Source organism: Cebus imitator, unplaced genomic scaffold, assembly GCF_001604975.1.
Source record: "Cebus imitator isolate Cc_AM_T3 unplaced genomic scaffold, Cebus_imitator-1.0 Scaffold313, whole genome shotgun sequence".
Lineage (NCBI taxonomy): Eukaryota > Metazoa > Chordata > Mammalia > Primates > Cebidae > Cebus > Cebus imitator.
This window is the reverse complement of record NW_016107628.1, coordinates 104,777-128,071: the sequence shown is the minus strand read 5'-3', so window position 1 is coordinate 128,071 and position 23,295 is coordinate 104,777. Positions and strand designations below refer to the sequence as shown.

The following is a 23,295-nucleotide window of genomic DNA, read 5'->3' as shown; positions in this document are numbered from 1 at the left end:
TAATTTTTGTTATTTAATCCACCCAATCTGTTGTACTTTATCATGGCAGCCCTGGCAAACTAAGAGAGGTGGCCCTAATCCAATGTGACTGGTGTCCTTAGAAGAAGGAGAAATACACAGAAATACACACAGAGGGAAGACAATGTGAAGAGGCAAGGAGAAGACAGCCATTGACAAGCCAGGGAGAGGGACCCAGGAGAGATCCCTCTCTCACGGCCCTCGGAGAAGAACGATCCTGTGGACACCTTGACTTTAGACTTCTAGCCTCTAGAGCCGAGAGCCAATACGTTTTGATTGTTTAAGCCACTCGGTCCTTTGTGCGAGTAACTGAGTCAGCGTGCGGCCCTTTGTTACAGCAACCTTAGCAAACCTGTACACAGTGGCAAGCCTCTATTTGCGTTCTTATTCACACACACACACACACACACACACACACACACACACACACACACTGAATCAAGGACTGTCGACTCTGGGAGGGACTTCGCTTGTTCGCCCTTTTCATTTTACAGAGGATGAAACAGAGACCCAAGAGAGAGAAACAGCTGGACAGTTCTCTTAACTGACCGGGCCCTTCCTGTGGTACCAGGTTTCTACTGCTTCCTGTCCCTCGTTCCTCGCAAGAACCTGCTTCCTACTCAGTAAATCAGGTTCCCACTGGTGTATATTTGGTCCTCAGAGTGGCTTAGATGGGTAAGTGCATCTTCATGTGTTTTCTCAGAACGTCCTGAGCCAAGTGCCCTTAGTGTGAGCTTCATGGCCCACCAACATTTTGGTATGCACCAATTAAATTCTTTTTAAACTACATCGAAGAGCATGAAGAAAGTTCTGCCCGTTTTTGGGGATAGGCCAGGGGAAAATATTCAGTGTCCTGTCTTTGCACTCTTATAGGGCAGCTATACCCAGAGAGGGCTGTGCTGAGGTAAGGGTTACTGCCTCCTCATTTAAATTTTAAAAATACATTGTATTTTCGTAGGCTTTATAATTAAAATTACACTTTCATTATGGTTTATAAGGCATTTTAGGTGCATTATCAATACCTATAAGGCTTCCAGAATCGGACAGCCTAGCTCCATCACTTGCTCTGTGTGTGACCTTACTTAACATTTCTATAGCTTTGTTTCCTCATCTGTGAAGTGGGATACTAATACTGTCTATATTATTTTGTTGCTGTGCGGATTAACTGAGATACCACATAACTGGCACTTAGTAAACCATAATGACCCACCAGTTGTTGTTATTTACAGATGAAGAATCTAAATTTCAGAGGGGTTGAGGGACTTACCCTTGTAAGCAGAGAGGGCAGCATTGGCTCTAGAACTTCCGGGGCCACATTCTCTAAGCTACCCACTATGTTGCACTGCGTGCTTGTCCTGCCAGCACCTTCTAAATGACTGGGTGGGGAGAGCGCTCTGAACTGGGGATTAGCCTCTGAATGTGGTTTGTCTGCAAGGTGGGCAAGCAGCCAGACACAGCCAGTAAGCGAACAGATTGGGGACTCTGGGTATGAAATGGCTGGGGAAGAAACATAAGCAGTGGATTAGACTCACTAAAGCACTCCCAGGTGCACACAGGAGGCCAGGTGGGATTTCCCAGCAGTCTATCTGGGAATACTCCAGGGGAGTCTCTGTGACAGGTAGTGCTATGTGGAAGGGCATTACTTGGCTGAATTCCCCTGTCCCCTCATCCATGACCACCTGGGAAAGCCCTCCACATGGGCACCATGGCTACTGTGGGCAGAAGACCCATTGGAGTGATTCCTATGTACCCACAGTGGATGCAGAGAGGAGAAAGTCAGAGTGTAAGCAATGCCTTGCAGAGCAAGCACCCTGGTCCTATTGTCCCTGAACCTGCCTGAGGCAGGAACACAAGATCTATTGGTGAAAAGGGCCTGTGTTCTATCCTGTATCCAAGCGGTTAGATGGGCTTACTTATTAAGTTCTCTCTTCCTTTTGCTGACAGAATAATGACACTTTTCTTTCTAGAGAAAGAACAGTCAGAAGATTTAGGTTTAGGGGCTAACTCCACTATTTACAATTTTAAAAGCTTGAGGAGGGTACTTAAATGCTATGAACGTCAATTTCCTCATCTGTAAAATGAAAGTATAATAACACCTATCTGGCAAGGCTATTGTGAGGATCAAAAGAGATTATATAGTTGAGAGTGCTTTGCTAATGATAAAGCGCTATGCAACTTATCATTATTCGTCAAACTTCACAGTCCAACTCTTAGTCTCTCTTTCTGACTCCCCTGGTCCTGCTATGGGATTCATTCCCATAAACAAGTCCATTCCATGAAACAAGGCCCTTCATTATGTCTTGTGCTTCACTATCGAGCAAATGTTTCATGTCTTATCTTTACAAGGAACTGTTAGAGTTCACATATAATATTTATTCACCATTTCGTATCAGGCAGGTGATCAATAAATACTTATTGATGGTGTAGAACTGCCCCAGCATTAATAGAGCATAGACTTGGGAGCCAGGCCTCCCACCTACACCACCTCACCCAGCCAGCCTTGCAGGTTGGAGCCAAGGAAAGAGGCAGAGAAGAAGGCTGTGCCTTGGAGTCTTAGGCTCTTGGTCTGGCTGTATCATTTCCTGTCGGTTTCCTCTACTGTGAACAGGGCATAATAATGCCACCCTGGTCAACATGAGAGTGAGCTCACTAAATGCACAAGGACAACTTTTGCAAACTATAAAGAATATGTGAAGTATTGTTACTAAGGTGAATGCCATGGCTGGGGAGCAACTGGGCCAGGTGAAGACTGAGCCCATGCTCATTAAGGTGGCACACAGGCTGCCACCAGCGCACTCACCTGAGGGGTCTTTCCTGCATCTGAGCCATGGGACGAAGTCCTGGGAGCTGTTGCTGATGGGGTTGCTCACAGTGCAGACGTAGATATTTTTAGCATGCTGGGGTCCAAGGGTGAGGGACAGGAGGTGGGAGCTGTTGGCTGGGCTCAGTGGATGGGTGCCCGCCTTCTCACTCCAGCTGTAAGCCACATGGTCCCCCTTCTTCACTGTGCAGCCCAGTATCAAGGTGCAGGTCCCGTTCTCCTGGGTCTGGTTTAACACTTTAATTTCTGGAGTGGAGACCTGCTCTGTCAGGAGTAGGAGGAAGGGAGCCATCACTGAAATGAACCCCTGGGAATTCTCACTTGACCTTTTTGTTAGGACAAAGTACAGACTAATGGCATTCTCCCTCTCCCTCAGTGTGATTTATTTCTAGTGGGGACTCTATTGCTTCACACTGTTCCTCATGGCCCGCTACACCCTTTCTAAGATGACCGTGGGATAAACTAGGAAAGAAGAGTTTGCTTTTTAGGCCCCTTCTACCAATACCGTTAGGGCTTCATTCGCCTTTACTGATGTTCTTGACCTAGGTTGCTATTCTCGTGTCTCCTATCAGTGGAGTTGCTGTCAACTAATCCACTATGGCTTTTAATTGGCTTATGTTGTTACTTCCCAGACCTAAAAGAATGACTTTTTAGTGGTGGGATTTCATCTAGAGTGATGTGTGTGGGAGGGTGTGTGTGTGTGTGTGTGTGTGTGTGTATGCATGTGTGTGTGCATGTGCGCGTGCAAACACATGCCTGTGCATGGGTGAGTGGGTGCGTGTGTAGCAAGTGCTTTTGTGTGTCTGAGATAGAGATAGGTCCTCAATTATAACCATAGACCCCATCAGTCTATCCCACTCTAAGGCCATGAAATAGGCCGGCTAAAAGGTAAAATCTTGCTTATTTAGCAACTATTATAGGACAAGCGCAGTGCTCATTTATCATCTTTTTAAATCTTCTCAACAATTATAACTCTAGTTATAATTATTCCCATTTCATAGATGAGAAAGCCAAGTCCCAGGGAGGTGGAATGTCTTACATCTCCCAGCTTCTAAGTGGCCAGGTGAAGATCTGAACCTAGAACTGTCTTACTGCAAAAGCCAAACTCTTCCTTTGGCTTGATGCCATGGTTGCAGAGGCCACATTTTCCAAAGTAAGAATTTGATCACAGATGTGACAAAAACAGGAAACTAGGAACAAAAGGATGGAATGTGTGGCATCCACACTGTTTTGGAAAATGCATCCTGTGCAGCCTCCATGCTCATGGCAATCCTGCCCCGGAGTCACTGTTGCAGTGACTCTCAGGTGTCTAGGGGAATTCTGCTGGGACTGTTTGAAGGAAGGAAATGCCGGGGCGAGGGAGGACGTGTGAAAGTATTGCTGTCTTCCCTCTAGATATTTGAGAATTTCAAACAAATGCTAGGTAGGCGGGAATTCCTGTCCTATCCCCAGAGATAAGGATGTCATTTTGAAGAAACAGAAAAGCCCCACATGGCTATCAGGACCCCTGGGAATTCAGATGAGCCTCTGGGTCTAAGAGACACAATCCCTGAGTGCACTCAAGAGGAAGTGGAAGTTAAAGAGGCCCAAAAAAACCACTGGCCTTGGATTCAGGTGGACCTGGTTCCTAGTTTAAGTACAGCAACTAAGAGACTTTATAACCAAAGCCTTTGTTTAAATGTGAAAAGGCACTCCTTCCACCAGGTAGGTGTGATCTGGTATGGGAATGCAGGGCTTAGCAAGTGGCATGTGGGCTGGATTTCAGCCTTCTTTATCCAGAACCCCAGTGCAGTGAAACACCCACACAAATGTGTGTAAATGTGCTAACCGCTTCTCACTAGCTTTCAGTGTCTTCGTGTATGAGAGAGGCTGGGTTTCATCTGTGGTATTCAATTTTTTTAATCAGAAAAAAAAATCCTATTTTCAAATAAAATCTTATTTGCAAACCAAGATTCTTGAAGATGTAGGTCCCCCAGCCCACAGGGAGCTGGCCTCCTTTTCTTTGGGAAATGGGAGTAAGAGTAACTAATGCTTAATCAGCTACCATCAACGTACAATTTGGAAAAAAAAAATGTCAACCTTTAAAACGTCTTCCAAGCAACAGGTTTAAATACCCTTGAATTAGAAGATCATTCAAGTTACTTCCAATTCTGAATACCCTTTGCTTTTGAGAGAGACCTAAATCCTTGGTCAAAGGAGCACTTTGCCCTTCTAGTGTGGACTGGGGAAGCTGCCATTATTACCATAAAGCTTCAAATGCAGGCAGAAGCGCTGAACTGAAATATTTTTCTCCAGGGTCATAAAATACCACCCCTCATCCTTCTTCGTGCTTTCCCGGATAGCCAGGCTCAGGTTCTCCAGATAAAACCTGTAGCGGTCTTTTAGGTAACGTGGAGGGCCTGCTTCAGATGGATCAAGAGACACTATTTTGTTCTCGACACTGTTCTCCAGTGATTTTGCCATTGTGACGACAATGTGGATGCTTTTGTTCATGCTTGCATTTATCCTTTCATGCGTCAGGGGCAGCAGCACATCACTTCCCAACTGCTGGACGATCTTTGGGCAGTTCATCATGCGCCCACCTGTGGGAAGGAGAAGAGAGTCCCTTATTATTAAGGCCTTTAGAAAACATCGTGTCTGTGGATCAGGAAGGACAGGCTGGAGGCTCTTCCTCTTCCTTTTGGGCTATCCCTGGAGTTGCCAAGTCCTTTGTGGTCTGTAAGGACTGCCATGAGGTTCCCCACTATATTCTCAATATTTCAAAACTCTCCATAGAAATCTTAAAATTACTTAGGATAGAGTTGTATAGACTAACTAGAGCACTGGGTCTTTATCAACTCAGATTTATGGTTCTGGCATCTAAAAAGCACAGAGAAGTTAAATGGCTTCCCTAACTAGTAAGTGGCAGAGTCAGGACTAGAATCCAGGTCTGTTAATTCCTCTACCAGGGTTTTTTCCACCATTGAATATATAGGATGAAGAATGGAGAGCAAATGAAAGTGATTCTGAGCTCATGGCCCCAGGAACCATTTCAGGTCATGAGAAAAACAAAAAAATCCAAGGAATGTGGAGTCAGGAAGGGGAAAGCCCGTGTTCAAGCTGTGGAATCCTCTCTCTACAAAACACCCTGAGATCGTTAATAATGTCGACAGTGAGCTTTTTCAAAAAAGCTGAGCCAACAACAAGGTTAAAAAAAAAAAAAAACCAAAAAACCAAGAGCCTTTCAAACCACTGTCAGGGATCCTGCTGCTGATTATTTAACACCTCCTCTCTCCTGAAACCCACAATCTGCCTTCCCCCTCCTCTCTTAGGTGACAACTTTGCTTTTTGTTTCACTGAAAAATAAAACAGAAGAGACAAAAAGAGAATTTCCCTTTATTACCACCACTGATTCAACCCACCTCCTTGGATGGATGGCCTGCATTCCCACTTAAGGCCAGCCTCTTCCTCCATGGAGCACCCACCTACTTCAAGGCTTTGTTTTAGCACTTGCCTCTGTCCCCTGTGTTGTCAGCTTTTTTACTACGTTATTTCCATCAATGCACAACATGTTAACTTATAGTTTCCTTTATATTAAAAATCTCTCCCCTGATCCCAGGTCCATCCCCAGCTACCTCTCCATTACTCTGTTTTCCTTTACAGCAAAGTGCTTTAATGTGTGTTTATAATTTCTTTTCCTATGTCCAGACCCGTTTTTTGTTGGACCCACTATAAACAGGTGTTCTTCCCGACTGCTCACTGGAACCACTTTTGTCAAGGTCACTGTCTACTCCACTAAGCCAAGTCAAAGTTCTTATCTTACTTGCTTTCTCAGGGGTACTTGACATAGTTCATCCATTCCTTCTTGAAACGCTGTCTTCATTTGGCTCGGGGAACACCATACTCTCCTGGTTTTTCTCCTATCCCATAGGCTGCCTCTGCTCAGTCTTCTTGGCAGGAACCTTCTGCTCTTCCGGACCTCTAAATACTGGAGCATCCCATTACTCAGAGTTCTCATCCTCATCCACACTCATCCAGTTTCTCACCCAGTTTCACAGTCTGACATATTTCTGGGATGCTACCGACATATATCTCCCAACCAAACCCTTCACTGTACTCCCAACTGCCTACACAAGACAGGACTTGGAGTCCAAAGGGCATTTCCAACTTAGCAAACAAACTCTTGGTTCCAAAACACCTTCTGCAAACATTGTAATTTAGCCAGTTTCTCAGGACAAAACACTGGAAACATCCTTGACTCCTTTCTTTCTCGCATGCTCCACACTCATTTTAACAGCAAATCCTCCTGGCTCTGACTTCAAAATATGTCTGGTACCTGAGCCCTTCACACCTCCTGCATTTCCACCACCATCATCCCAGGCCTGGGTACTGCCATCTTCTTCCAGCTGATCTCCCTGCATTTGTACGATGAATAGGGTAATCTTTTAAAACCTAAAAGAAAAGATTGTCTTATTCTGTCTCTCTCCTGCTTTTACATTTCTATGGCTTTCTGGCACCAATAGAATAAAACCATATATTATTGATATGGCTTCAAAGGCCCTGCAGACCCAGTCCCTGGCACTGTTCCAACTCCGCTTACTGCCGTCCTCTTTGTTCACTGCGCTATGGCCACACGGGATCCTGGCTGTTTCTTAAGCCCACCAAGAACATTCCTATCTCAGAGCTTTTGGTTTGGTGTTCCTCTCTCTGGATAATCTCTTCTCTCTCTCTCTCTCTCTTTTTTTTTTTTTGAGACAGAGTCTCACTCTGTTGCCGAGGCTGGAGTGCAGTGGCATGATCTCGGCTCACTGCAACCTCTGCCTCCTGGGTTCAAGCAATTCTCCTGCCTCAGCCTCCCGCGTAGCTGGATTACAGGCGCCTGCCATCATGCCCCGTTAATTTTTGTATTTTTAGTAGAGATGGGGTTTCACCATCTTCACCAGGCTGGTCTTGAACTCCTGACCTCGTCATCCACCTGCCTTGGCCTCCCAAAGTGCTGGGATTACAGGTGTGAGCCACCGCACCAGGCCAATAGCTCATTCTTTCACTTTATTTTAGGTATCTGCTTAAAACAGTATCTCCTCTGAGGGGACTCCTCTGACCATCTATCTAAAATAACTTTCTGTTTATTTCTGCACTACCACTGCCTTATATTATATATTTGTTTGTTTTATTTTTGTCTCTCCCACTAGAATTGCAAATGCCTCAAGAGGAAAAACTTCATTTTGTTCACTATTTTGACCCCAGGACCTACCAACAGGTGCCATGTGCTTGGCACATAGGAGGCGTTTAATAAACATCTGTTCAATTTATGAATGCTGAAAACCATCTTACCTGACCAAAGCCTCTTATTTACCTTTGTCTAACATATATATATATATATATATATATATATATATATGTATATGTGTGTGTACATATATAATCATAAGCTAGTGTTCATAAAAGGAGCCCATGACTCAAAGAGAGCATAGATTGTACTAGTTGATAAGAAAGTCGGAAGAGTAAAATAGAACCATCAGCTTAAGTAATGCAGCTACCTAGAAGAGAGTCTTTGACAACTGACTTGTGGCTAAGATGAGCTGTTGGAAAATTGGACACATTGGCCAATTCTCATTACCAAAATACCCTGAAATCCCAACATCGTTCAGTAAAGAGCTCAGCTAACAGTAGATTGAAGATTCAGTGACTGGGGAAGAAGAAAAAGCAATCTACCTGGGCTAAAATCAGGATTCCAGTGGTTGAAATTCATAATTGTTAAGGAAAAGTGAGAAAGGCAATTAGGCATTTGTTTTTTAAAATATTGCTAATACATTAACCTTAAAACAGAGTGCTCTCCCCTGCTGCTTGATGAGATGAGGAACATTATAGTTATTGTGGTGGCAGTTGTTTTTACATTAATAAATTGGGAAGCATGTTGGATTTTCTTCCAGCCACACTTACAGATGCCTGAATGTCTAGATAATGTGACCCCTTTGGTGGCCACATACCTGAAGTGTAGGCATAGTACCTAAGAGAGTAACCTCTTGAATCCTGAACCTAAACTTCTATGTATAAAGAAATGCGAAAAAATTTAGAGCCATATGTGAAAGTATGAATTTCCAAACTTCTGTATAAAAAGTTGTGTGGATGAGCATATGTATATTTTTCTGGGAGCACATCCATAAATGCCACCTCTTAAAGAGATCTAAGATTCAAAACAAGATTAAGAATTGGTGGCATAGTGATGATTTTTAAGGCCAACTTTGATAGGGAGAAAAAAAAGAATAAAGATTCTCATTTTCAGACCATAACCCATCACCACCACTCCCCACAATGGGTCCCATGCACCCTTTCCCACCTAACCCTGCAGACTCTTTGCACCCTGGTTGCTTTCAGAACTTGGAGTTGGTGGGGGGAGGAGAAAGAGGGATATAAGAGAGGTAGGGAATAACCAAAAAAATCAAAGACAAAATAAAAGAAAGAAAACAGGAGAAAGAGGAAAAGGGAGGGGCAGATGAGAGAGACTGAGTGGTTTGTGCATACTCAGTCATGAGGAGTGAAACCAAAAATTCATCAGGAAGAGACCCTTGCACCCCACAACCCACATCAAGAATGATGACGCAACGCCTGAGTGTGTGAGTGTCAGGGTCTGGAGGGAGTACTTGAGATCACCCTCACCTAAGCATACGTGGAAAAATAAGTGGGGGCTTTAAAGTGGTTCATAAAACCCCTCAAGTGGCGTCCCTGCTCCTGAAACATCCTGCCGCCTGATGAGTGTTTTCCAGTGTGTCTGTGATTCAGTCAGCCCTTGTTTACTAAGAGAGTCTGGGAGGAAACATGTGTAGCTGTTAACACCAACTCACTTTCCTTCATGGGTGATTCTACTTCGAAAAGTGAGTGATTCACATGGGCCTATGGAATTTGACCAAAAATTATTAATAGTAGGATTTAGCCAACCCTTTCACAAGATGGGCTTCTACCTAATGGTAACCCTTTTTATTTTATTGTATTATATTTTTTGCCGAGCCCTGATACTTTCACAGGTGCTTTTAGCACCTTGCTACAGCATTCTTTCAGGTAGAGAAGGAACAGAACTCATGGGCTCCACAGTTCTTTTGGTAAGTTTTGGCTCAGAAAGAAAAGACAACTTGTCTGGGTTTGCTTTTTAAACTGTATCCCCATCAGTCAAAGTCCTATTTTTATTCTTTGACACTGCTGGTTCTATCTTAGACTATTAGCATGTACCTTCCCTAGACTTAGACTCTATTACCACCCTTTACTTACCTAGCTAACAACTTCCATCCTGCTGGTCTCCATTTTGACATCTCTTTCATAGGAAAGACTTTCCTGACTCCTGGCTTAGGTTGGGTTTTCCTGCCACAGGCTTCCAATGGACAACGAATGCCCTCCTTCATATCACTCACCACATGTTCAACTCTGGTTCAATGCCCGTGATCCCTTACTCTTAAAAGCTTCCAACAGTAGGGACTGTGTCTGTTTTATTCACTGCAGTATCCCTAACAGCCACCTGGGACATAGTTGGAGCTCAGTAAATTCTTGTTGCTCAAGTGAATTAATAAAACAGAATGGGATGAATGAATGAATGAATGAGCTAATGACAACACAGAGTCCAAGTTCTTCTCACTCCAAAATCAGAATGTACTCTGATTTGCCTTTAGAACATCCCTAAGAGGTATGTTACGGAGGAAAGTGGTGGGGACCCTTTTCCCCACTTGCCAGCTGAGGACATGGAAGTGCCTTAAATATGAACTCTAGGCTTCAGGTACAGCGGACCACTTGTCATTGCCCCGAACACTTGAAACACTTTGCCTCTGCCTGTGCAGATTTGGAATAAAATCAATAAAAATGAATATTAAAAATTTAGCCCCAAATAAATAGGTTGGATAGGTTGGATTTTTATGGAATACTCCTTCTCAATCTGCGCATGAGATATTCTGGATTAGAGTCAATTTTCTTATTAAATGACTCACAGTAAATAGTAAATGCTTTGGCCTCCCTTCCTCCTAGGATGATGTGATGAAAAGCAAGGTCAATTGTTCTATGTGAGTAACCAGACACTCCATAGGCAAGAAACAAGCACAAATTATTTTCCCTACCTATAAAGGGGAAGGACGCGGCTATCCCCACTCCCCTTCCTAAAGGTCTTCTCCTTACTCCAACACTTTGGTGGGTAAATAAATCTCCCAGGAGCCAGCCAGTCCCTGACATGTCTTAGCTTTTACGGCAAGGCCTGGGACTCGTCTCCAGGTGCATTCCCTCTTGCATGTTGCATGATGATGGCACAAGTTTATGCTGTCCTGCTTAGGAGATAGTGACACCTTGGGCACTTAACCTAGGGACCTTGTTCAGGATATAACCATTTTGTCCTCTTGGGAAAAGTTTTATTATTCATTTGGATCAGAGCAATTACTTATACAAATGTCTACAGATTTAATTATCATGGTATGAAAAAAGCATCAGGAAGCTAGTATTCTTCACCAGGACACTGAAAGGTCCAGATAAGTTTTATTTCCCTACCCTCTTTATCTTTAAGTCTTGATTTCTTCTTTGCCATGTTAAAAATTGATACATAATAGATGTACGTATTTTCAGGGTGCATGTGCTGCGATACACCCATATGAAGTGTAAAGATCAAATCAGGGTAATTGGGATATGTATCACCTTGAGTATTTCTCTTTTCTTTATGCTAAGAACATGTGAATTATTCTCTTTCAGCTATTTTGGTATGTACAATAGATGACTGTTAACTATAGTCACCCTACCAATTTATCAAACACGAAGATCTATACATTTGGAAAGACACACAAGAAACTGGCTACAGTGGTTGCCTCCAGTTTGAGGTATGGAAGGGAGATTAGTCTTCACTAAATACTTGTTTGTACTGTTGAAGTTTCATAGACATGACATGTTTTATGGATATGATAATCAATAAACAAGCTAGTTAACAAAATTTACATGAACATTGGCGTGATGAGAAAAAGTTTTCATTTTCCAAATTCCAGGTCAAATACTTCTTATATGCCCTCTACATGCTTCTTTGATTTTTATCAGTCTCTCACCTTTTGAAATTTTCTATACTTCAGTTTATTTTAATTCAATTCCATTCAACTCATATGCTTCAATTATAGCTCGCACATGCTAATCTTTACCATGGGACCTGGATACAAATTTTAGCATTCCCCCTACCCCTGCTTCCCAAACATAGGCTTGTCCAGTTTCACTCATTGAAGCCTCTGGAATCAGACAACTATGTGAGCACAGAGAAATTGCTAAACTACTCTGTGCCCTTTCCTCATTTATAAAGTTGTCATGGTATCAATAATACACACGTATCATATAGGGTTGGTGTGAAAATGAAATGACTGACACACCGAAAACACTTAGAACAGTGCCTGGTATAGAGCAAGTATGCAGTATATACTGATATTATTCACGCAACAAACATTTGTGGACAGGCTCTCGGTACAGACACAGTGTCAGGTGCTGGGCAGTAGTTGTGGTTAATTTTGTTTTCCTCTCACCTTGCACCTTTGCACAATGGCTGCCACATCATGTGCCCTTAATAGTTGCTGAATGGGATCATTCAAAATCAATCTATGGATAAAACCAATTAGCCCTGATACTCTGATTTCCAGCCCAGTGCTGGAGACAGTGAAGCTGACAGCATCGCATCACAATATTAACGTTTTAGAGAAATAGAAGTGCCTAGATTGACATCTGGGGATAGAATGGGTCACTAAGCACACAAGGTTAGGCCAAGTCTAGAACCCACACACTTGTCCCTCACCTTCCCCCCAGAGTGTGGGAAGGAGGTGCAGAGGACCTGCATGGAGGAATAAAAAAACTCATGGAGGTAAGATCATCAGTTATAAAAAATGTACCACCCTGATGGGGGATATTGATGAAGGGGGGGCTATGCATGCATGGGGCAGAGGGTATATGGGAAATCTCTGTTCTTTCTGCCCAATTTTTCTGTGAACCTAAAACTGCTCTAAAAAATAAAGTCTACTGAAAAAAATCTCATTGGGGAAAATGAAAAATTTACTTAGGAAATGAACATGTGGACTTTTTGATTTTTACAATGCTGACTGGGAATTAGAAGTCGAGCTGAGTGGAAATGAGAATGGAAGTGGGTGCCGGTTTTACAAGAATCAAGCTTCTTGCTTGGGCAAATCTGTCATGACTAACCTGCCCCACTTGCAAAGCATTTCTGTCTGGGTTTTATTGGGGTTTCACAAAAGGGTGGGCATTTAAAAATAAAAACACTGAAAAAAATGTGTGACTATTTCAGAGAAGAAAACATGCCGCCTCCGATTGATAGACTTGCCTTGTGGGGCTAGGCTGCTTCTCATTGACCTCCAAAGCTTCAATAGGAGTAGTTATCGGTCAGCAGTGCCTAAGATGCTATGGGCAAGGTGGTCCCAGAGGCTAGCAAGCACAGAGATGGAAAAGTCCAGCTCACAGTTCAGCACCATTGCTCCTAACAGTCACCAAGAAGTGCCCAAAAATGGTGCAGTCACAAATTGGGTGCAACAAGGGAGACTTGGCTTTCTGTGTGACCACTTAAAGTGGCTGGATTTGGTTTCTGAGCCCTGAGCCCAGTTCCTACTCTCCTAGACCTTGGAAGGTATGAGTCATAGGTCTGCAGATTCCAGAAGAAAGTGGGCTGAGCAAGTCCTGCTCGTTTGGCTGTCTGGTAAAAGACACATCCCTGGCATATCTCAGGGCTCTTCCTGGAAAAGTCTATATTGGATTTGTGGTCATGAAAATCCCAAACTTAAAACACCCTAGACCTCAGGATTTCCCCCCTGTCCGTAATGCCGTCTCTTCTACTCCAGGCTACCTCCCACAGTCTAAACAAACAAACAGAAGGAGATTCTCACCCCACTCACACAGGCAGCCCAAAGTCCACTTCTTGCTTGGCTTTTTCCTTCTCAAATTCCTTTTGTCATATACCTGATACTTCTAAACAGAAAGCAATAGTCTGCCTTGGGAAGAAGACAGCCAGAAAGACAGGAGCAGAGCCCAGATCCAAAAGTAGCTCTTGCCTGGCCTTCTGGCTGGAACTACTCTCTGAGGGTTCCCAATTTGCATTTCCTACATACCGTTAACCAGCCCTAGGCTCCAGAAATCCCAGCTTCTCCCCACTTGCTGTCTTGGACCTTCTCTTCCAAGAAAGTAGTCACGAGTATGACCACACTGTGGCCACTGCCTGTTCTCAGCCAAAGACTTGGAGTTTTCACTTCTACTGTCTCTTCCCACTCTAGCCAAAGCTTTCTGTTGACCCATGCTGCTGCTTTGTCGGCCTGCGTGTGCACAGATTTCCTCCTAGGTCAGGGATGTAGGGCAAATCATCTCCCAGAGCTCAGTGCATCCAGCTCAGTCTCACTAGGCTGGGTCTTTGCCAGAAGGATGACCATGCAAAACCAACCACTCAACCAGGACTTCTACCAGAGCCTGTCACCCTAAAGCTGCTCAGAAAAGTGACTGGAGCCTTTGGCATAGAGCTCCTCATTTCTTTGGAAACTGGTGAGGCTGAGGGTTGGAAACCCAAGGGCCCAGGAACTTATACTGTTCCTTCCTCTTTGAAACAGGCAGTTGAAACTCAGAGCCAGTCCCTAAGGTAGAGGTGAGGAAGCACAATCCCCAGCCCTGCACCTTCTCTCCATCAACAAAGATTCGCTGATTCCTGGCAGCTAACATGGGACTCAAAACCTCAGGCAGATGAACACTCACCTGTTCCGTAGCTTGGCTCAAAAGCCAGGGAGAGAAATAGCAGGAAGGTCAAGGAGAAGAGTCCCTTAGGATCCATCAGCCAGTAAGGAGAAAAAAGGGGTCCTGGCCAGAGCCTGACAGCTGCTGACAGACGCCAGGCAGAAGCGAGCTTTGTGTCATGCAGTGCGCCTCTGCTGTCTAATTTATGTATCAGGAACCAGCAGGTTCCTGAACCGCTTCCTGTATCACTGGGACTTTTTCTGTGTGTCTTGAGGATTGCTCATCTCCCATGAGGCTTTAAATCACTTTTTTTGTTCTCAAGAAGCATGCTTCTCAAGAAGCCAAGCACTTAGCCTGCGGGAGTCAGGAAAGGAGCGGTATAGTCACATCAGCCATAGCCCGGCTTTGGGCAGAAACAGGCACCCCTCCTTCTTTCCTTAGCTGTCTCCAGGAACCAGATGTCACAGATTCTCTGAGCAGTTCTCTACTGTAAGTCTTCTCGGATTGCAAAGAAAAGATGTTTCATTGGGTCACTCCTCAAATTTGGCAGTTCACAGCTGAACTTAGATGACTGCATTGTGATGAGCTCATAGACCTCTTCTGTTTTTTTGTAATTTCAGATAACACCTCAACGTGCAGTCTGGTGCTGGTGTCACTGTCACAGAGAGATGGGATGGGCAAGTGCAGGTCACTTGGAAAAAACCCTGTGACCCCGGTGAATGCAGCGTGGCATAATTTAGTGGCTCATGCTCCTGGTTTGTCTTCTTCCGTGTGTGTGGATTCCCTCCCAGGGCTGGGATGTAGGACAAATCTTCTCCCACAGCTCCATCCCTCCAGTTCAATCTCCTTGTTGTTGTTGTTGTTTTTTCTCTAATTTTTAACTTTTGTGGGTACATAGCAGGTATACATATGTACGGGGTATATAAGACATGTCGACAGAGGCATGCAATGTGTAATAATCACACAGGGTAAACGGGGTATCCATCACCTCAAACATTTATCCTTAGTGTTACAAACAATGCAATTATATTTTTAGTTATTTTTAAATGTGCAATTATTATTGACTATAGTCACACTGTTGTGTTATCAAATACTAGTTCTTATGTATTCTTGCTGTTTTTTGTACCCAATAACTATCCTCACTTCTTTCCCAGCCCTTACTACCCTTCAGCCTCTGGTAACCGTCCCTCTACTCCCTATGCCCGTGTGTTCAATCATTTTAATTTCTAGCTAAGTGAGAACATGTAAAGTTTGTCTGTCTGTGCCTGGCTCATTTCACTTACCATAATGATCTTCAGTTCCATCCACGTTGTTGCAGATGACAGGATCTCATTCTTTTGTAGCTGAATAGTACTCCATTGCGTATATGTACCACGTTTTCTTTATCCATTCATCTGCGATAGACACTTAGGTTGCTTCCAATCTTGGCTATTGTGAATAGCACGTAATAAACATGGGAGTGCAGACATCTCTTCTCTATACTGATTTCTTCTCTTTTAGGTATATACCTAGTCGTGAGATTGTGAGTCATATGGTAGCTCTATTTTTAGTTTTTTGAGGCACCTCCAAACCATTCTCCACAGTGGTTATACTAACTTATATTCCCACCAACAGTGTTCGGGGGTTCCCTTTACTCCATATCCTTGTCAACATTTGTTATTGCCTGTCTTTTAGAGAAAAGCCATTTTAATTTAACTGGGGCTGTGTTGTGTTCTGAGAGTTGCCTTTATTTTGGAGTTTGTGTCTAACTTTTCATGAGGAGAAGGAACTAGTACTGGCAGATGGAAGAGACTGTCCTCTTTCCTGAGTTAAGCTATACGAATGGGACACTGGAAGTGTAACCAGTGCTCACAGGGAGAATTGGAGGGGTAGGGAAGTTTTTAGAGTCCATTGTTAACAGGTTACAGGCACTCTCTGATGGGCCTCCCCATGGATTCAGGTAATGAAAGTAGGTGAGATATGTGAACTTGCTTTTTATCCTCACTGTTTTCTTCCTTCCTTTCCCCAGAACTCAACTGTCCTCCTCACAACTCTTCCCAGTGGTGGTGTGTGCTCAAGCCAGCATGTACAAACTCATAAAACTGTTAAACTTTCAAGAATCTGGATGGGCACAGTGGCACGCCTGTAACCCTGCCACTTTTGGAGGCCTAGGTGGGAGGAAGCTTTGAGGCCAAGGGTTTGAAAATAGACTGGGCAATATAGCAAGACATCATGTCTACAAAAAAATGTTTTAATAAAAATAAAAAATAGATTTTCAGGAATCTTATGAGGTGCGTGATGAACATGGCCATTATTAAACATATAAAATTAAATTATATAAACTTACAATTAAGCTAGGCATGGTGGTACACGCCTGTAGTCTCATCTACTTGGGAAGCTGAAGCATGAGGAACACTTGAGCCCAAGAGTTTGAGGCTGTTGCTTCTTTATAGCAGTGTGAGAACAGACTATCATGATCATGCATATCGATGTGGCTTGGCCTTGTGTCCCCACCCAAATCTTATCTCAAATTGTAATCCCCATAATCTCCAAGTGTCAAGAAAGGGACCAAGTGGCAGGTGATTGGATCATGGGGGCAGCTTCCCCTCCATGCTGTTCTTGTGATAGTGAGTGAGTTCTCACAAGATCTGATGGTTTTATAAGGCAGTGTTTTCTGCTCTTGCCCGCACTTCTCTCTCCTACTGTGATGAGAAGGAGATCCTTGCTTCCCCTTTGCCTTCCACCATGATTGTAAGTTTCCTGAGGTCTCCTTGGCAGTGGGAAACTGTGAGTCAATTAAACATTTTCCTCTATAAATTACCCAGTCTTGAGTTGTATTTTTATAGCAGTGTAAGAATGGACTAATACGCCTGTGAATAGCCACTGCATTCCAGCCTGGGCAACAGAACAAGACCCTGCCTTTAAAAAAACTTTATAATTAAATTATATTAAAAACAGAGGGAATAAAATCTCAAAGCTCATGGCTTCCTAATTATTTTATGACATTACTGATATCTATGTTCTTGAGGTAATTGACATCTTTTATATCTCTACAGTGGAAAAAAAATACTGGATTATGGGTGCTTCTGGACCTCTCTTCCTCACTCTGCATTCAATGGTATAATGCTGGGAGCTTGAAACTGGCCATGGTGAGAGTTTATACCATGGAAATCAGCAAGCATTATAAATCAGAACTTGATTGTTTTGTTGACTGTAGATGTAAGAAAGTAATAGAGAAAACATAGTGATGCAGAGTAAACTTCAATGTGTGCCATGGCTGTGGCCCTTACATAGGGAATAGCATTAAAAACTGAGGAAATATTTTTCCAATATTCAAAAACTATCATCTGATTCAGCAAAATGTCACTAGTGTCACTGATGAGCAAGTGATGTTCCAACATATATTTTGTCGTTTCACGGTTCTTTAACTTGAAAAAAAGACACTAACCAACATTCATGTTGGAACTACATTCTATCGTCGATTGTAACCATAATTTGGCTGTGGTTATGAATTAGGCCAATATGAAAGCAAGCAGCCTGTGAGAATCTGTGACTATATGGAATTTACAATAAAAGGCATTGTACATTTTATTAAAATATACATTGTATTTTATAAATTGTATGTTATACATTTTCATATAAGCAACATTCATAACACTCTCATTTACATATATGCATACATTCTTTCTCAGAGATCTGGTTGTTAATCATTTACCAACACACCACTGTTACAATAACTGAGAATCCAAATGGTGGAGTGAATGGCATACTGTCTACATATTTATAAAATATCAGTCAAAATAACTAAATGATGTGAGGATATTGGGATCGTTGGGATATTGGGAAACCAGTGATCCAGGTCTGATTTCAAGACTGGTGTTCTCTCCTCAAGCCATACAGCTCCTAGAATGCCTGCTCCATCTATTCATGTCAAACCGTTCTCTCTCAGCCACTTATTCTCTTGTTTACTTTGCTCTTCCTCTCATTTCCAGAAGTAGGACTTCTCCAGCTTCGCCATGAAGTATCTCCACTCTGATCTCCTGGATCCCCTCTGCACAGATACACTGAGCTAATGTTAGGCACTATCTGAAGAATTTTCCTGTTTGGTGCTGTCTAGAACCCAATAAAAACATACATTGAATGAGGGTCAGAAATGGTTTAGATGAAGGGTCTCAGGTTCTAAAGTGGATTCTATAGAGTCCTCCCTGCCCCCAAATTCTTCTTCACCTGGAACGTCAGAATGTGGCCTTATTTGGAATAGGGCTCTTTCACATATAATTAAGGTAAGGATTGAGATGAGATTATATTGGGTGAATTAGGGTAATCCCCAAATCCAATGAGAGTAGTGCATCTTTATAAGAAATAGAAAAAGGACACACAGAGACACAATGAAAACGGCCGTGTGAAAAGACAGAGCAGAGACTAGAGCTGTGCAGCCACAATCCAAGGAGCACCAGAGACCACCAGATGCTGGCAGAGGCACAGAAAGATTCTCCCCTGGAGCTTTCAGAAGGAGCTTGGCCCTGCCAATATCTTAAATTTCAGACCTTGGGCCTCCAGAATGATGAGAGAATGAATTTCTGTTGTTTTAAGTCAATAAGTTTGTGGTAATGTGTTACAATAGCCACAGGAAACTAATACAGGACCTGAGGGGCAATATAACTAACCAGAGATCTGCAGTTAGTACATCTGATATACCAAGCTGCTTCCTTCAGCTATTAAGAGCAGATGTCAACAGACCACAGATAAAGCCACTTTCAAAAGCCTTCACATTCACGACCTAATTTATCCTCCTAACAGCCCTATGGAGGAGCTGGTGGCATTTGTAAGGCAGAGTCTGGACCAAACTTGGAAATCCTGACTCTGATCAAGAGCTCTTTCCTTTTTCCTGGTGAGTATTTATCACCATGAATACTCAAGAGGGTAAGGAGGAAGGAAATCTTGCTAACTACCTGGATGCCTGAGGTTTCCACATGTGTTATTTAGTCTTTGTAGCAGTAAGAAGGAGGAATAATTATCCCCATTTTACAAATTGAAGTACAGTGCTGCTAAATAACTTGCTCAATGGCTCAGAGCCAAAAACAAAACAAAAAAAATCAGGAGTTGGGTTCAAACCCTGAATTATCCGACTCCAGAGTCTGTCCTCTGTCCATTCACCATACCACTTGCATTATACTAAGCAAGAACCTTAGCCAGCCAGTCTTCAGGCTCGTGTGGGCCAATGGTTCATTATCCATGAAACACTCCTTCTGGCACAGACCACAGTGTGGGCAGTTGGAGAATCCTGGGGAGCGCTATTTCCCATCCTAACCTCCTGTGTCTGTGGCTCAGCACCACTCCCTTCCCATTGGCAATGCAGAGCCCCACCCTGAGAGTGAAGAGGACTATATTTCTGTGGAAAATAGCCTTCCCCAAACAACCTCATGTGGGTTATGCAACGAAGCCATCTCCTACCTCTTAAACTGTTAAATGTGTCCCTAAGACTTGCCACTGTCTCTCGACACTATGGCTAGGAGTGCCGAAGTCGCCTGCCCGACCGTGTCTGGGCTGGACTGCACCTGAGCATCTTGACTTCCCAGCCAATGGTCATTATCATCACAGCCTCTGACCAGAGTTCCCTATAGCATGAGCTGACCCCACAGAGAAGGGCCACTAAGGCCAGATCACCTGGCCACATGGAGCTCATGATGAGCACATTTATCTGGAAGAGTTAAAACAAACAAACAAACAAAAAACAAAAAACCCCTGCAAGACCAAAATGAAAATACAGAATTCCCCCAAACTCTGAAACCTCTCCTAAGAGACCTGATTGAAGAGTCTAAAACTGACCTGGGGAAAGCACTGGGAAAAAACACCCTGGGGTCCACCCTGCTGGGTGAGATGAGGAAGCTTACAGGGCAGATGGCTGATATAGAGGCTGAGCAGACTAGTCAACCAGATAGCCCTGTTGTGGGACTGTGGCTGCCAGGGTTGAGGGGAGAGTGGAGAGAAAACTGGGCTTTGAAGTAGCTCTAGCCCAGATCCAAGTCCAGGCCCTACCCAGCTCCTTCATGCTCAGTGTTCATGCCTGCCATTAGCTCCCTAGACAGATGGATGGGCTGAGTGACCAGGCCAGGGAGGGGAGCTGAAGATCCCTCTGACAGTGCCTGCTGCCCTTTATCCTGAGTATGGTGCTGGGATTGCCCACTGCAAGGCCCTCACCAGCTTTCTCACATCGGCGCCTCCTCCAGGATTTCAGACCTGCTTCAGAAAGTGGAGAGACATCTGAGGGTCTTTGCCATCTAAGGACTTCCTCTCCAAACTGCTGTCAATTCCACTGATGTTCCTCCATCCTTCCAGACCCCAGACACAATATGTGGGGACCCCTCCCTTCCTCGGGCCTGCGCTGAACTGACTGAATTCTTCATGTCCCTTAAAGGGTGACTGACTGAGAGAGAGTCACTGCTTCACAGGCTGTCTCCACAGCATTTTTAGAAGTATTCTTGATAGAACTGGGGTACTTCCTACTGCCCTTCAAATGACCTCATGCTACCTCCATGTAACTTGCTAGCCTGCTTTTTACTGGCATAAGTTATTAAAGAAAGGGAAATGCCCATGCCACACTCTACTCCTTCTAGGAAGGAATAGAGTTCAGGAACTGGTGACAGTGACTACTGAGTCACCACCCTCAGATTTTTTCTGTGCTCCAAAAACTGCCTCCCATAAACTTTCTTAGACAGAGTGGTAGATATGAGGATAATTTGCAAAGTACCCTGGAAACCCTGCATAACCACTGTCAGAAGCGGAATTCATTCCCGACTCTCTGAATAGTTCTGGTCCTTAAATAACCAGTCACTTCCCTGAGAAACAGAGAGAGCTGGGGAAATGGGGGCTGTGTGCTCCATGAAGTCATTTAATGACCATCTGAGGTACTCATGGGCCATTTATGCAGTCCAGAGCAAGGATTCCTGCACTGTCACACCAATGAGGTGAGCTGGTCTGAAGTGAGTCCAGGAAAGAGGGTAGAGCTAGGACAGTTGAGCTGCTTGGAAAAGCTAGCTGTAGGGTAGAAATCTTCAGTGAAGAAATCTAACTGGGACCACTGGAGAGGGAGGTGAATTTTGGAGAGTAATTCCAGATGAAGCCCAGTGGTGGGAAGCCCAATCCACCTGCCTCTCCATCCACCTGCCTCTTCCCCATATACCTGCCTGCCCCAGCACTGACCATGAGAAAACCATTCCATTGGTTTAAAATATCCTTTAATGATGTATTAAAACATCCTTTAATGATATATTCATACTTACAAGGAATAACAAATCTAATTGTCAACCACTTAACGACTTTATCAGGTAACACTGCTAGTTAAGAGAAAAATATTTAGGAATTGTGGTCTTTTTAAACATTCCTCCAATGGTTAATTTTACATGTCAGCTAGATGGGCATTATGCAGTGCCCAGATAAAACGTTGTTTCTGAATGCGTCTGTGAGGGTTTTCTGGATGAGACTAGCATTTGAATCGTGGACTCAGGAAAGTAGATTGCCCTCCTCAATGTGATGGGCATCATCCAATTCATTGAGGGCCTGACTAGAACACAAAGGCAGAAGGACGGGTTTGTCCCGTTTGCTCCCTGCCTGCCCATTGATCCTTGTAGTGGGATTTACACCGTCAGGTCCCCCGGTTCTCAGGCCTTCAGGCTCCAACTGGAATCACACTACTGGCTTTCCTGGATCTCCAGCTTGCAGACGGCAGGTCGTGAAACTTCTCAGTCTCCATAATCACATGAGCCAATTCCTCATAATAAATCTATATGTGTGTATATATATATATATATATATATATATATACACATACATATATTTAAAAATCTTTTATATATTTATAATATATAGATTATAAAAAATCTTTATATGTATACACAATACTAAAATCACACAGTACAGTAAATGCAGATATATACATAAATCCTGTTGATTCTGTTTCTCTGGAGATCCCTAATATTCATTCCCTCTTTTAAAAATCACGAATGTAAAATAACACTTAAAAAAGTTTATAAAAGAAAGAAAATTAAATGTGATCCAGGTACAGTGTCTTACGCTTGTAATCCAAACACTCTGGGAGGCCAAGGCAGGAGGATCACTTGAGGCCAAGAGTTTAAGGCCAGCCTGGGCAATGTAATGAGACCCCAGCTCTACAAAAAACAATTTTTTAAATTGGTCAAGCATGGTGGCCTATGCCTGTAGTCCCAGCTACTTAGGATGCTAAGTAGAGAGGATTGCTTGAGCCCAGAAGTTCAAGATTGCAATGATCTGTGTTTGAACCATGCACTCCAGCCTGGGTGACATAGTGAGACCCTGTCTATAAAAAAAAAAAAAAAAGAAAGAAAAAAAAAGAAAGGAAAATCTGCCATCGTTTTCTAACCCTGGCACAACTGCATTCAAGTTTGCAGTTTTCCAGATCTTTCTTTATAAGGCAGTAGACTGGCTCAGAACTCAGTCCTGGGCCCATGTCCCCATTCAGTTATTTATAAATCTTGCCACCTTGGGCAAGTTATTTAAAATTTCTATGCCACGGTTTCCTCATCAGTAACAGAGTTAAGATGAGGAACAATCTCATAGGGTTGTAGGGAGAGGTAAATGGCATAAATGCAAGTAAGATGTTCGCTGCAGTGCCTGGCATGTGAAAGCCATTTTGCATTTGGTGTCTATCACTTTTTACTGTTTCTTGAAGGCGGTCGTGATTAATTAAATGATGAACCCCATAAAGCTGCAGCTGGGGATGTACAGGAAGCTCTGCTGTGTGC

At 43.4% G+C, this 23,295-nt stretch overlaps 1 protein-coding gene across 2 annotated transcripts in view; it reads right to left on the bottom strand.

Annotated features, from left to right (window-relative positions):
* SLAMF1 (signaling lymphocytic activation molecule family member 1) overlaps nt 1-14,943 on the bottom strand; it is a 44,292-nt gene extending 29,349 nt beyond the window's left edge. Inside the window, exons 1-3 of one of the 2 annotated variants that reach the window (XM_017503595.2) lie at nt 14,558-14,943; nt 5,083-5,421; nt 2,819-3,103 (exon numbers count right to left, since the gene is read on the bottom strand). In XM_017503595.2, coding sequence (XP_017359084.1) covers nt 2,819-3,103; nt 5,083-5,421; nt 14,558-14,633 — 700 coding nt within the window. In that variant the 5' untranslated portion in view covers nt 14,634-14,943. Of the gene's footprint in view, nt 1-2,818; nt 3,104-5,082; nt 5,422-6,641; nt 7,593-14,557 lie in introns of those variants that run through there. The other variant, XM_037729611.1, reaches the window with a different exon arrangement.
* Nucleotides 14,944-23,295: the final 8,352 nt, after the last annotated feature.